This window comes from Ostrea edulis, chromosome 1 (assembly GCF_947568905.1).
Source record: "Ostrea edulis chromosome 1, xbOstEdul1.1, whole genome shotgun sequence".
Classification (NCBI taxonomy): Eukaryota; Metazoa; Mollusca; class Bivalvia; order Ostreida; family Ostreidae; genus Ostrea; species Ostrea edulis.
The window spans coordinates 99,259,149-99,273,392 of NC_079164.1; the positions used below are offsets into that span (position 1 = coordinate 99,259,149).

Below are 14,244 nucleotides of genomic sequence, written 5' to 3' on the forward strand. Positions count from 1 at the left end.
TGCTCAATGTTATTATCCCCCTCGTGCAACTAGTGGCAAAGGGGATATAGCATCGCTACTGTATGTATGTGTGGGTTTGTCCATTACAGCATGTTGGTAAAATTTAAAAAGAACCCTTGCACTAAGGATTATCACACGTCGCATTCTTCTCTGGCATTGTAAGAGGACGAACCCTATTTATTTTCAAGTAAATTGGTGGAACATTCTTTTAAATGTTGCGTCATTTCAACGATTAAACACTGGGATTTTATGTACCAGTTAACAATACAGACTTCCGGATAAAGTGAAAGTGAAATTAGAATAGTTTGTGAATGGGGAGGGAGGGTTAAGTATTGAACTATTATGAATCCTGGTATATAATTGACAGCGTGCACAAAGTCAGTTAATTTGATGAGCTAACTTTGTGTTCATATGTTATTGTATCATTGAAAATTAGCATGCACAAATCTTGAGGCGTGTATAAATTAAAAGTGACATTCGTCAGCTTTGAGTAATTGAAATAATTTCATAAACGCAATTTGAACATCGTGGTTTCATGACCACTCGTGTTAGTTAACAATACAGAATGAATCTGCGAGGCTTTGGGATGTACGTAATTCATGAAACCAAAAAGACATGTGACAAGCTTCAGCGATCTCTCATCACTGGGATTTTGTCCCGTCTCATGAAAAATAATGTTGGTTTCGTGAAAATTGTTAGATTTGATGCCTTATGCATGTATTACTGTAAGATAGGTAAATGACCAAACTTTAGAGGGTACATGATGTTTTTCTGCTATAAATAAAGGAAACTGCCCAACCACTGATTCATGTTATGCACCCACCCCCCTCCAAGATGTTTTGCACCTGTCTGTTGGTCAGTTGGTATACATAGTGTTGTCCACTTAATAAATTTTGGAACCTAAGATACCTCTTCTGGTCTGTGAAAGAAAGAGAGAGAGAGAGCAAGAGAGAAAGAGAGAGCAGAAAAAGGCAGGGATGGGATAAAGGAGATATATATGAATAGAAAGTAGTTTCTATGTGATGAATACTTCATATTTACTCTCATCATATATATATATTTATATATATGATATATATATAACATGTATAGAAGTATAGAATAATGCATCTTGATTTCCTACAAAAGAAGTTGACCACATTCCTCATTTATATCTAAATAATGGATAATCCATATGTTCATAAAATTTCCTTTCACAAGGGGATGCTTAGCGGGGATGCTCTGCTAAGCGGGGATGCTCTGCTAAGCGGTGCTCTTGTTAAAATAAAAACCAAGCACGAAATATGACAATTTTGGTAAAAATTTAATAATAGATTACACATGATTTGAATTTGTTTACTTACATACACTACAATATACACGAGAATAAAAATGTTGTTCTGTTGTAGATGATACACCTACCTGTGTACAGACACGCCCGGAGGTTTTTAGCATCAGTCGTAAGTTACTCTTTAGTACATACAGTCGTATACTGTTCTGATGGGAGATCTACATCCTTATTTTGTTGACACATCCTACTTTCTGTTTCTACAGGTGATCTTTGGAAGCACTGTATTACTGATGCTGTGGCTGCCAGCCCGAGTCATCAGGAAAGTCTTCTCATCATTTCTACCTTACCATGTCATGCTGTCCAGGTAAATATTGAAACCTTCACATTGTCAGATTCCTGTGGTATCACGGTAAATATTGAAATGTTCATATTGTCAGATTCCTGTGGTATCCAGGTAAATATTGAAATTTTCACATTGTCAGATTCCTGTGGTATCCAGGTAAATATTGAAATGTTCAGTCATATTTCTGTGGTATCCAGGTAAATATTGAAACCTTCACATTGTCAGATTTCTATGATGTTCAGGTTATTTTAACAATAACCAGACAGTATTTTATTACGAGCTGTGCAGTATTTTACCAAGAATCGGGCAGTATTTTAGCAAGAGCTGGACAATATTTTATGTTGTGTTTTATTAACATTGAGTTTTTGTGTTTAGAGTGAGTCTGTTGTGTTTTAGTGATGCCCCGGTCAGTGAACTCCCCATAGAACCCCTTGCTGTTTTTATGACATTGAGACTCTGTCTGTTGTGTTTTAGCGATGCCCCGGTCAGTGAACTCTCCCTAGAACTCCTGCTGTTACAAGTTGTACTGCCAGCATTGTTAGAACAGGGACACACAAGGATGTGGCTAAAGGGAATGATTCGTGGCTGGACAGTGGGCGTGGCATACCTCCTGGGTCTTCGGTCGTACCTGCTGGGAGACGCGCCACTACAGGATGGGGTAAATTAATTTACTTTTTGATGGAAACGCTGCACTCTTCTTGTTTCATGGCTATGTATGGAAATGATTAATATATCATATACATGTACATTGAAAGACGTATACTTTTATGTCATTACACCAGGGTGAATTGATATGGATGCATTAAGTAACTTGTACAAAGGCATTGTGACTTGTAAGTTTGCCCAACAAATTTTTATGCTCCCTGAAAAATTTTGGAGGAGCATAAATATACTGTAGTCATTTGTATGTCTGTCTTTCCGTCCATCCTTCTTTCTGTACGAGCTCATATCTCATAAATCTTTCATCAGGAATTGATATAATTGATCACAAATGTTCCTTTCTTTGGACAAGGACTTGTGGACCAAGGTCTCAAGGTCATTTTTGGAGAGGTCAAGGTCACTCAGAACATATAAAAGTTCCTTATTTTAATAGTTTTTGATATAAAAGTTCATATCTCCCAAACATATTATCAGAAATTGATCATAATTGATCACAAATATTCCTTGGGACAGGGGACTTTTATATCAAGGTCATTTTGGAGAGGTCAAGGTCATTCAGAACATATACCTTATATGAGGATTCAGCTTTACAGCATAAACTATTGGTTGTAAACTCTCAATAATTTGTAGGACAGTAATTGACATGGGAAGTGAGTTTTATTTTACTAATGTCTGTAAGTGAAAGTTTATGATGCCTTTTTTTTTTTTGTTATTCACAGGACCATGTTGTTGAGGGGGATCCAGCTGTACAACCCCAACCAGCTGCAGCCAATAACCCTGCCCCACCCCCTGCTGGTGGGGGGCTGAGAGCAGCCCATGTTGCTATGTTACAAGGAGGGGGACCAACCGGGTTCCAGTCCTACAAGAGGCCACAAATCTTCCCATTCAGAGTGAGTTTTCTGCTATGGTGTGATGTATTACAAATAACGCTGAGAGTCTGTTTCATTGATACCAGATTGTTTCCTTCTTCTCGATGATTAACAGTTGTTAGTTTTTCTGGTCAATGTTTGGCTTTCACACAGATATGTACATGTGAACATCAGAAGGTTTATAATTATTTTAACCTTCCACATTTACAACTTCTCAAGAACCACTTGATCAGTTTCAGCCAATTGTGACACAAATCGTCCCTAAGTTTGAGTTAAGGAGTCTCAACTTATTTAAATGGAGGGATAAAGGGAGGTAATTCAGATATAGTAAAGCAGAATTGTGTCATATAAATAGCTTTGTGAGATTCAAGCATCCTCATGCAGTACAGATTTAAGTTTGTTCATAAAATGCCACCCACCCTCCATCAGCATTGGACTTTTTTTGAAAATACAATTTCTTGGGAAATTTTTTTTTTATTATTTTGATTAAAAAACCTAAATCCTTTTAATGATACAAGCTTTGAATGGATGAAACATTTTATAGTGTGTTAAGATTTAAGATTCTTTTTTTTCAACTAAAGCAAGTTGTCTTTGACGAATGTTGAGGCCCATGATCTTCAAGATTCCTTGCACTGCAATGGCTCGTTATGAAATACTTGTGAAATATTGCTGAATGACTAAATATGTACATGTTATGAAATACTTGTGAAATAATGCAGAATGACTAAATATGTACACTTTATGAAATACTTGTGAAATATTGCAGAATGACTAAATATGTATGTGTGAATCTTTCAGATTGTGCTGCTTGTCCTTTGTCTGTGTTTCACTCTCTTCTCTATGAGTCTAGTCTCTTTAGTTTTACCCGGTGAGTACATAGTATTGAAATACTGAACCACAAAACAAATGTCACATGTTGAACATGCTGTAAACGTTCAAGAAGATCAAATCTGTTTGTTTATAATGAACTTTTGTAGGATTTATTTATTATGAACTTATTTTGATATATTGAAATAATTATTTCAGCTGAATATGATTTCGTTTTAAAGCTTTTTCACATATCAGTATGTGCAACGTTTCTCTTGCGGTTCAGTATGTATCAGATTTGATTGACCATTGTAAAACAGTGCGTTTGTTACACTTGTTTTATGAAACACATTACGGATTTATCAAATATGTATGAAGGCTTCTGCATAAATCATTCATTTGATGATAATTATATAGAATTGGAAGTCTTTGTTGTTGGTTGATGTACTAAAGCATAATAAGTACAGAGAGGGTATTTAATGTAGGAAGTCGTGTAATAAGTACAGAGAGGGTATTTAATGTAGGAAGCTGTGTAATAAGTACAGAGAGGGTATTTAATGTAGGAAGTCGTGTAATAAGTACAGAGAGGGTATTTAATGTAGGAAGTCGTGTAATAAGTACAGAGAGGGTATTTAATGTAGGAAGTCGTGTAATAAGTACAGAGAGGGTATTTAATGTAGGAAGCCGTGTACACTACTGAAAATATTCCTGTCTGATGTGTTATACCACTGATAAAACACAACAAAATGATTGACAGATTTCTCTGAGGCATACGGTAATAAATGTTGGGGGTATTTATATTGCTGATGTTTATTTTACAGTATTTGTGGGACGGATGTTAATATTGCTGATGTTTATCGTACAGTATTTGTGGGGCGGATGTTAATATTGCTGATGTTTATTTTACAGTATTTGTGGGGCAGATGATAATATTGCTGATGTTTATCGTACAGTATTTGTGGGGCGGAAGCTGATGTTTATCGTACAGCATTTGTGGAGTGGAAGCTGATGTTTATTTTACAGTATTTGTGGGGCGGATGTTAATATTGCTGATGTTTATTTTACAGTATTTGTGGGGCAGATGTTAATATTGCTGATGTTTATCGTACAGTATTTGTGGGGCGGAAGCTGATGTTTATCGTACAGTATTTGTGGAGCGGAAGCTGATGTTTATTTTACAGTATTTGTGGGGCGGATGTTAATATTGCTGATGTTTATCGTACAGTATTTGTGGGGCAGATGTTAATATTGCTGATGTTTATCGTGCAGTATTTGTGGGGCGGAAGCTGATGTTTATCTTACAGTATTTGTGGGGCAGAAGTTGATATTGCTGATGTTTATCGTACAGTATTTGTGGGGCGGATGTTAATATTGCTGATGTTTATCGTACAGTATTTGTGGAGCGGAAGCTGATGTTTATTTTACAGTATTTGTGGGGCGGATGTTAATATTGCTGATGTTTATTTTACAGTATTTGTGGGGCAGATGTTAATATTGCTGATGTTTATCGTACAGTATTTGTGGGGCGGAAGCTGATGTTTATCGTACAGTATTTGTGGAGCGGAAGCTGATGTTTATTTTACAGTATTTGTGGGGCGGATGTTAATATTGCTGATGTTTATTTTACAGTATTTGTGGGGCAGATGTTAATATTGCTGATGTTTATCGTACAGTATTTGTGGGGCAGATGTTAATATTGCTGATGTTTATCGTGCAGTATTTGTGGGGCGGAAGCTGATGTTTATCTTACAGTATTTGTGGGGCAGAAGTTGATATTGCTGATGTTTATCGTACAGTATTTGTGGGGCGGATGTTAATATTGCTGATGTTTATCGTACAGTATTTGTGGAGCGGAAGCTGATGTTTATTTTACAGTATTTGTGGGGCGGATGTTAATATTGCTGATGTTTATCTTACAGTATTTGTGGGGCGGAAGCCGATGTCTCTAATGTTTCTCTTACAGTATTTGTGGGGCGGATGTTGATATTGCTGATGTTTATCTTACAGTATTTGTGGGGCGGAAGCTGATGTCCCTGTGGATGGGAGAAGCCAAGGTCCATGAACTTTACACTGCGGCTTGTGGTCTGTATGTCTGCTGGGTCGTCCTCCGGATCGGAACTGTTTTGTACAACTGGATCCCACAGGGTACCTCAGTCATCCTCAACAAGGTCAAGGAGTGGGTGTTCCTGGTAAGTCACCTTTAATTCAAGTCAGAATTCAAAAAACTTTAAGAATGTTCAGGGGTGGATCCAGGATGTTTTCAAGGGGTCCGAAATGAATTTTATTCAGATCGATGCAGTCCCGTTGGAGGAAATTTAGGATTGAGAGAGCTCAACACTTCGCATTTGTCTCACAAGCAATTTAAATAATAAAAAAGAAAAAAAGAGGAAGGGGGTACAAGGAAGCCCCATTATGATTGATTTTGGATGTAAATTTGGGAGGGGGTGCTTTTTGCTGTATTGTTTGCTTTTAGGGAATTTGTTACTGTATAAATACTTTCTATTGTACTCATGTTTTGTATTCATTTGTTTTTCAGGCTTCCAAATGCATTCTGGTGGCTCTCCTGTTGATTGGAGTGGTGCCATTATTACTTGGTTTGTTGTTCGAGTTGGTGGTGGTAGCACCACTTCGTGTACCACTAGACCAATCACCCATATTTTTCCCATGGCAGGTATGAATTGATTTGAACATTAAACTTGAATTTGTAAAAGAAGTAAATGAGATTCCCACCACTGGTTATTGTGTACGTCTCTTAACAGGACTGGGCACTTGGTGTACTACATGCCAAAATCGTGACTGCTGTTACCATGATGGGGCCCCAATGGTGGCTTAAAAGGGTCATAGAGCAGGTGAGAGTAGGTTAACTACACATTTTGTGTTTCTGATTTTTCAGTGCAGTGGATCAATTACATATTTTGTTTCAGCAGATTTTTCTGTGCATTGGATCAGTAACACGTTTCATAGTACAGATTGGTTACACATTTTTGTCCTGATTGGTCAGTTTGAACACAGCGATGACATTTCTATTGCTGTGATGTAAATAGCATTAATCTTGTCTGTCATTCATCCTCTGTCCATCCATGTGGCTTATTTCTGTAATATGTTTACGGTGTGACCGTTGAGACGAGCGAAGACCCATAACATCTTGCAGCATGACTTTAGGCATCATTTAATGCGGGAAATATAACGCGGTTGATGTAAATAGTGCATTGTGACATCATTAGCTGCCAATTTTTTTCTCTCTTTCAAACCAAGAAATTATCCACAGCAATATGTACAAAGGTATGGGAAAACTTGCCTGGAATTCAAAATCATTTATAGTACTTTCCAAACTATTTATTTGTTTTATCTACGGGTTTGTCAATGAATTATACCGCAGTGATGGTGACATTTTTCCGGAAGCATTATGGGTAGTCCCCATTATTTTTCAGCTGAAGAGCAAACACGTGATTCAATTGTGTAATCATTGGAGCGAGCTCGTCGCGTTGCTGCTCGCTATTAGCTATAGAAGGTTTTTTTCCTATCAAAATATGTACTTGTACTTGTATGTACATTTTAGTGAGAGCATGAGAAATAAACCCACATATCATTGTTAACCTTTGCCTTGCATATGACTTTGATGTCACATTTTTGGATTTTACATAACCCTCTTATCAAATTTCATTTGAGAAATGAATAACCATTTTTTTAAAATCTCTACTGGAATTTTAAGTTGGGCTGTCAGATGATGAACAGGCAATTTTAGAAGATAACCCTAACAACCCACTGTATGCCGTGGTAACAGTGACCTACAACCACCAAAAAAACCCAGGGTGTCTCTATATTTTTAATGCATGTGCTGAACGTAAGCAAGTTTTACTCAGGATTCATGTCATCATCATTCTAAAAGAACATGTTTGTATCATTAAGAATGGTTGGTTGGAGAGAATAAAAGAAATTTTGAGCATTAAGGAATTTTGAATGGGATACAGACTTTGCATGTTTGAAACTAGGCTTACATGTGGCTAATCGTGTTTAAAACTAGGCTTACATGTGGCTAATCGTGTTTAAAACTAGGCTTACATGTGGTTAATCGTGTTTAAAACTAGGCTTACATGTGGCTAATCGTGTTTAAAACTAGGCTTACATGTGGCTAATCGTGTTTAAAACTAGGCTTACATGTGGCTAATCGTGTTTAAAACTAGGCTTACATGTGGCTAATCGTGTTTAGAACTAGGCTTACATGTGGCTAATCGTGTTTAAAACTAGGCTTACATGTAGCTAATCGTGTTGCTGTACATTTGCAAATTGCAAAAAAAAATGAACTAGCCTTCCTTTTAAATTTAAGCTACTATTGGATCTTGTTATACCTCAGTCATGTTTTGCTTTTTTATCTGATCAATGTCTTTGCTTTGAAGGGGCATCTAACATGACCTTTGACCTTCCATACTTCATTTTTTGTTTTGATGTGTCTATAAAATGAAGGAATATCACAAATGCATTCACTCAAAAATTACATCTTTGCTCAGAGCATGACAACTATGTCCATGGTTTTTTTTAATAGTAACCATGTATAAGACCTTTAATTTGTTTGTTGTTTTTTAACAATCATTTAAGCCTTTGTCCTGTAGGTACATTATTTTTCAGTTTTCATCAAATTAGCAGTATACACCAAATGTGCAATTGTACCATCATAAACTCCAAATATAATCACCATGTTGAATAAAATATACTTCATCTAATTACAATTAGATCCCATGATCCGCTCATCTACTATCGCTATACATAGGAAATCCCATGTGTAGCGATAGTAGATGAGTGGATCATAGGATCCAATTTTAATTACATGTAGATTGAAAATATGCTATCGGTCCAATTCCTTATTTTGTAAGTGGCATTTTATATTTTAGGTGTACAATGATGGCATTCGGAACATAAATCTTCGTTTTATCCTGACAAAGTTATGTGCTCCTGTCATTGGAGTGCTTGGAATGTCTCTCTCACTGCCGTACGTAGTGGCGAGGAGCATAGTCCCATTCCTAGGTAAGGCTGACTTCTCATCGTACGTAGTGGCTAGGAGCATAGTCCCATTCCTAGGTAAGGCGGACTTCTCATCGTACGTAGTGGGGAGGAGCATAGTCCCATTCCTAGGTAAGGCTGACTTCTCATCGTACATAGTAGCTAGGAGCATAGTCCCATTCCTAGGTAAGGCTGACTTCTCATCGTACATAGTAGCTAGGAGCATAGTCCCATTCCTAGGTAAGGCTGACTTCTCATCGTACGTAGTAGCTAGGAGCATCGTCCCATTCCTAGGTAAGGCTGACTTCTCATCGTACGTAGTGGGGAGGAGCATAGTCCCATTCCTAGGTAAGGCTGACTTGTCATCGTATGTAGTGGGGAGGAGCATAGTCCCATTCCTAGGTAAGGCTGACCTCTCATCGTACGTAGTGGCTAGGAGCATCGTCCCATTCCTAGGTAAGGCTGACTTCTCATCGTACGTAGTGGGGAGGAGCATCGTCCCATTCCTAGGTAAGGCTGACTTCTCATCGTACGTAGTGGCTAGGAGCATCGTCCCATTCCTAGGTAAGGCTGACCTCTCATTGTACGTAGTGTCGAGGAGCATAGTCCCATTCCTAGGTAAGGCTGAATTCTCGTCGGTATATCTCTTCTTAAATGTATAATCTTTTCTGATTTTTGTTTATTTTCCATTTTAATAATCTTTCTAGGATTTATAATGTAACACCTCTATATGTGTCTCCATTGATTTTTGACAAAGTTGGGCCGTTCTGTAGGCTTGTCGGAGAAATTCGTCTATCGGAGTACAGTCACTTCTCTACGTCGGTTGTTCCGAAATTGTGACAAACATACCATGAAATCATTTAAATTTCTGAGGCCAATTTTCATGGGTTGTCAATATTTTACTTTTTTGTTGGGATGCACTTTCATTGATATCGTTTCTGCACATTGAAACATTACATAAATTGTGTATGTTGTGATTGAAATTCATGGGATAGGGGTACCCACAATAATTGGGCCCCTTTGAAATCTGATGATTCCACAGAATAAAAAGTTTATATGATCACAAACAAAAGCAGGCCTTTATGGGTCGACATGATGATATGGTTGTTTTCTAGGTTTCCCGTTCGAGGTGGAGAACTTGGTTTTAAGAAGAATCTACCCATTCCTTCTTGCCTGCATTATTTGTGTATTAATTCTAATATTCCAAATTCGCCAGTTTAAAAGACTTTATGAGCACATCAAAAATGACAAGTAAGATTTTCTCTCTGACAGTAGTGCATGTGTAAGGGGATTCTGTGTAAAGGTGCACGAATTCATCATGGTTCTTTCTTTGTGGTTAAGTTTTAAGAAAATAGATTTTAAAACATACTGACTAGAATGTAAATATTACAGAAAGACTTTAATTTGTGGTTATTGTATATATTATACATTGTAGGTATGTAGTGATTTAGAAGTTTTGACTTGCAGTACATGTATATATTTTATATTGTAGGTATTTAGTTGGTCAGAGACTAGTCAATTATGAACCACACAAAGCTGCCAACGTTGTCCCCCAGATGCCATCTTCTTAAATCTCCACAGCTGTTTTAGAATAAATATAAAAATTACAGGAAGAAAGGGAAACATGAAGGGTGTTAAATTGATGGACAGTAATCATTGCTGAAAAAGTCAGTTTACATTGTGTGTTCAAGTCACCAGGATGATAAATCACAAGCCAATCATGAGGACTTTTAGTGATTCAAAACTCTTCTATCAAGGATAGAACCTGTGTTGGTAGTTAATACACTAAAGTGCTGCACATTTTTTTTTTTAGATGATTTACTTTGAAGTTCTGCATATTGTATAATTTTTTTGAACTTATCGGTAATTTCAGACGTTTTTTAGCGTGCCTGTTACACATAGTTTTTGATGTAACAGTGACCAGTCCACTATTTATGATACGATATTTCCTGTAATTGTAGAGACTTGGCACTTTTCTTATTAGCGAGAGTAATCAGTGTGGAATGGATGAAGAGTATGTTGTAAAACTTGTTTCAATGAATGGGACCTGTGATGAATTCACAAGTACCTTGCTATACCTGTATATAATGAGAGAAGTTTCATTACTGTGATTATAAGATGAGTGATAAATATGTGTGTTTGTGTGTACATACATATGTCATCAGTTTTTGTGATGATGTCATATTTTTTTGTGTGCTGTTCATTTTGTCAGTATGTGTGAAAGCTGTAAATACATCTGTCCTTACATTATGTTTGGATGGGCGAGTGTACATAACTATATCTCATAATGGCTACTACCGAGTTGTTGCCAATTTGCCACATTTTGTTGCCTTTGTTTGTAATGTTAGGCTAATCAGGATGGGAATTGCACCCCATGTTGAACACCCGGAGGTCATGTGATGTACTGAAATACAACCCCAGTAAATCTCCCACTCTTTGCCATCAAACCCACGCAGTACATGACCGATATACAGTCAAACTTCAATATCTCAAACTCAATGGTGCTGAAAAAACTTCAAGATATCAGACGATTTGAGATATTAAGGTTAAAATACATAAAGAAAACGTAGTTTGGACGTCCAACTCACTTTGACATGTCCATTGTATCCGAGATACCAATGTCGGAGATACCAAAGTTCAACTGTAGTTTCATCCCTTTCGTTTTGTGTGGAAGTTCATGCAGGGAATGGATTGTTTCTTAAAGGTCCACAATTTCCTAAGTAACACAACAGTGTACACTTTGAATGATACACCCCCCCTCCCCCCGGCTTCAGCTTTGTGTTGTGGTTGTGGTAGCCAATCAGAATGCGTCATTTTTACTTGTCAATGAAAAAGGATAAATATGCATCATAAACATACCTTTACACGAACATAGTAATATATATACTAGCAGTGAAAACTTCTAACTGCTTAATGAGTATATATGGACCAAAAATTGTTCCCATATGAACAGCTTTATGGATAGACTATTGTAATTATTGCATAATTTTTCAAAGTGTTGAGTTTATGAGAGCTGAGATCTTGTCATTGACAAGTTTTCTATTTGCCTGTTTATAAGTACAAAATCAGTTAAAATGAACTGATCCAGGATTTTTATTTTAATAGGACAAAACTGTGAGTAATGCGTAAGAATCAAGACACATTTTTCTGTATAAAATTCACTTGTTTAAAGTGCAGTTTATAGAAGGAAACAGACAGTATATTTTATGTACATTTATTTAGTTAGAAAATACACTGTACATGTATTTAAATATTATGTATGTGTATTCCACAAATGATTATTTTGAAATTTGTGGAGAATTAGACATTCCATTGGTGAATTGTATACATCAGCTTAAGCAGAGTGAGAGTGAAGTGCAAGGATGGAGAGACAGTAGATTTTGTAATCCTATGATGTCTAATCACTAAGTTGCTACATCACAACCCCCCCCCCCCCCCCCCCCCCTACCATTCATCTATTTTGTTTGAAAGTTATTGTGCCAAATATTGTATGTGTTTCATTTTTCCCCAGGGTTTAGTTATCCCAGCTTCTCTCAGACAATTGTGAAAGGACTCTCATATTTAGTGTATATACCCCTGTTTACATGTAATTGTGTAACATGATTTAAACCTAATGGAATGGACATTTAAAACTTTTCTAATATCAAACTTTCTAGTGTTCCCCTTAGCTGGTTTGAAACACCTGGTTTCTACAAGGAACAAGTGGAGAGTTTTCTGTTTATTAATTTAATGATGAATAAAAATTATAAACTTACACCCAAGCAAATGTTGAGTGGTTTATTTCTGTACATTCTTGGCCTCAGATTGATATTCCATGCCATGCTTGTCCAAGTGGGACAGACTTCAGATAAAGACCACATTCATACAAGCTTGTGCCAATTATAAGCATATAATGTTGCTTTACAAAGACAGTTTTGACATGAGCACCAAACTGTTCTGTGACCTTGGGTGAGGGTTGTGAAAAACTTTGGGTCATAAGCAGTTTAGTAAGAGAAGGAGATGGTATATGTTGCTGGACCTCGGCATTTAGTGACCAGGCCGGGGTATATCATTGGTATTACATTCCTCCCTCCTTTAAAAGTCTTTTGACAGAAGTCACAAACAGTAGTTCACTCCTGTCAGGAGTATAATAAAGCCCCCAACAGGGTTAGTCATGGCATCATCTCAGTAGTAGAAAAGGAGAAACCAGTGTTGGGCCGGAACAGTAATCGATTACCATGCTGGGCTGATGCTGCATTTTGAGTGTTCTATAACCAATGACTTATCTTTCTATAACCAATGACTTATCTTTACCAATATCCACAAATCACCAATTATACTACACAAGTACAAGTTTCTGATGTTTTTTACGTTGCAGGGTGAGGGCCGAGTGGTTAGAGCATCGCGCTCAACATCACATGGCCTCTCACCTCTGGTCAGCGTGGGTTCGAATCCCGCGTGCGCCGATAAGTGAGAAAGTTTCCCAGTTTACTTTCGGAAGGTCGGTGGTCTCTTCCCAGGTACATTGTATCTGGTTTCTCTCTTCCACCAATAAAAACTGAGCGCCTCCAGATAACTGAAAAATTGTTGAGTGTGGCGGAAAACAGCAAAACAACAACAATTAACGTTCCAGGGTTATACACGGGGCAGGTAATAGTACCCCAAATGTATCGACTTGCGCAGAGGGGATTACTTACTTGGGAAAAACTTAAAACTGACTGAAATATAGGATATGCTTTGTATACATTATTGTATGGATATTTTGAACAAAAAATTTGCAAACCTGAACAGTATAATGGGAGATTTGCTCAGAATACAATATATCAAAACCACGTGTAACAGATTTGGAGAAAATGCAACGGACCAGACCGGGATTCGAACCCGGGCCCCCAAAATCTCTAGTCAGGTGCTCTACCAACTGAGCTATCTGGCCACCGGCGATCGAACCCGGTTGACCGCTACATTCCTCCCTCCTTAAATGTCTTCACCCTGAAGACATCATCGCCTAGTAGGCATTTTCACCTGTCAGTTCTAGGGGCTTGTCTACGGCACCAAATGTAACAGGAAGGGAGAAAATGCAACGGACCAAACCGGGATTCAAACCCGGGCCCTCTAAATCTCTAGACAGGTGCTCTACCAACTGAGCTAACTGGCCATCGGTGATCGAACCCGGCTGACCGCTACACATGCATGTGGTCCTGACTGTATCCGGATGATTGAAGCCGTGAAGGTACGACTTAATTGCACGCACTTCAAGGGATTAAACATTCTTGTTAGAAAAATCGTTCTAACATCATGCACTGCATGAAAGAAAATCA

At 37.6% G+C, this 14,244-nt stretch overlaps 1 protein-coding gene across 3 annotated transcripts in view; it reads left to right on the forward strand.

Annotated features, from left to right (window-relative positions):
- LOC125670938 (E3 ubiquitin-protein ligase MARCHF6-like) overlaps positions 1 to 12,708 on the forward strand; it is a 29,422-nt gene extending 16,714 nt beyond the window's left edge. For all 3 annotated transcript variants that reach the window (XM_048906413.2, XM_048906421.2, XM_056140375.1), the window contains 11 exons: positions 1,389 to 1,439; positions 1,534 to 1,634; positions 2,088 to 2,271; positions 2,993 to 3,163; positions 3,941 to 4,010; positions 5,957 to 6,138; positions 6,486 to 6,620; positions 6,709 to 6,798; positions 8,839 to 8,971; positions 10,063 to 10,198; positions 10,440 to 12,708. In XM_048906413.2, the coding sequence (XP_048762370.1) occupies positions 1,389 to 1,439; positions 1,534 to 1,634; positions 2,088 to 2,271; positions 2,993 to 3,163; positions 3,941 to 4,010; positions 5,957 to 6,138; positions 6,486 to 6,620; positions 6,709 to 6,798; positions 8,839 to 8,971; positions 10,063 to 10,198; positions 10,440 to 10,518 (1,332 nt within the window). In that variant the 3' untranslated portion in view covers positions 10,519 to 12,708. The remainder of the gene's footprint in view (positions 1 to 1,388; positions 1,440 to 1,533; positions 1,635 to 2,087; positions 2,272 to 2,992; positions 3,164 to 3,940; positions 4,011 to 5,956; positions 6,139 to 6,485; positions 6,621 to 6,708; positions 6,799 to 8,838; positions 8,972 to 10,062; positions 10,199 to 10,439) is intronic.
- Positions 12,709 to 14,244: the final 1,536 nt, after the last annotated feature.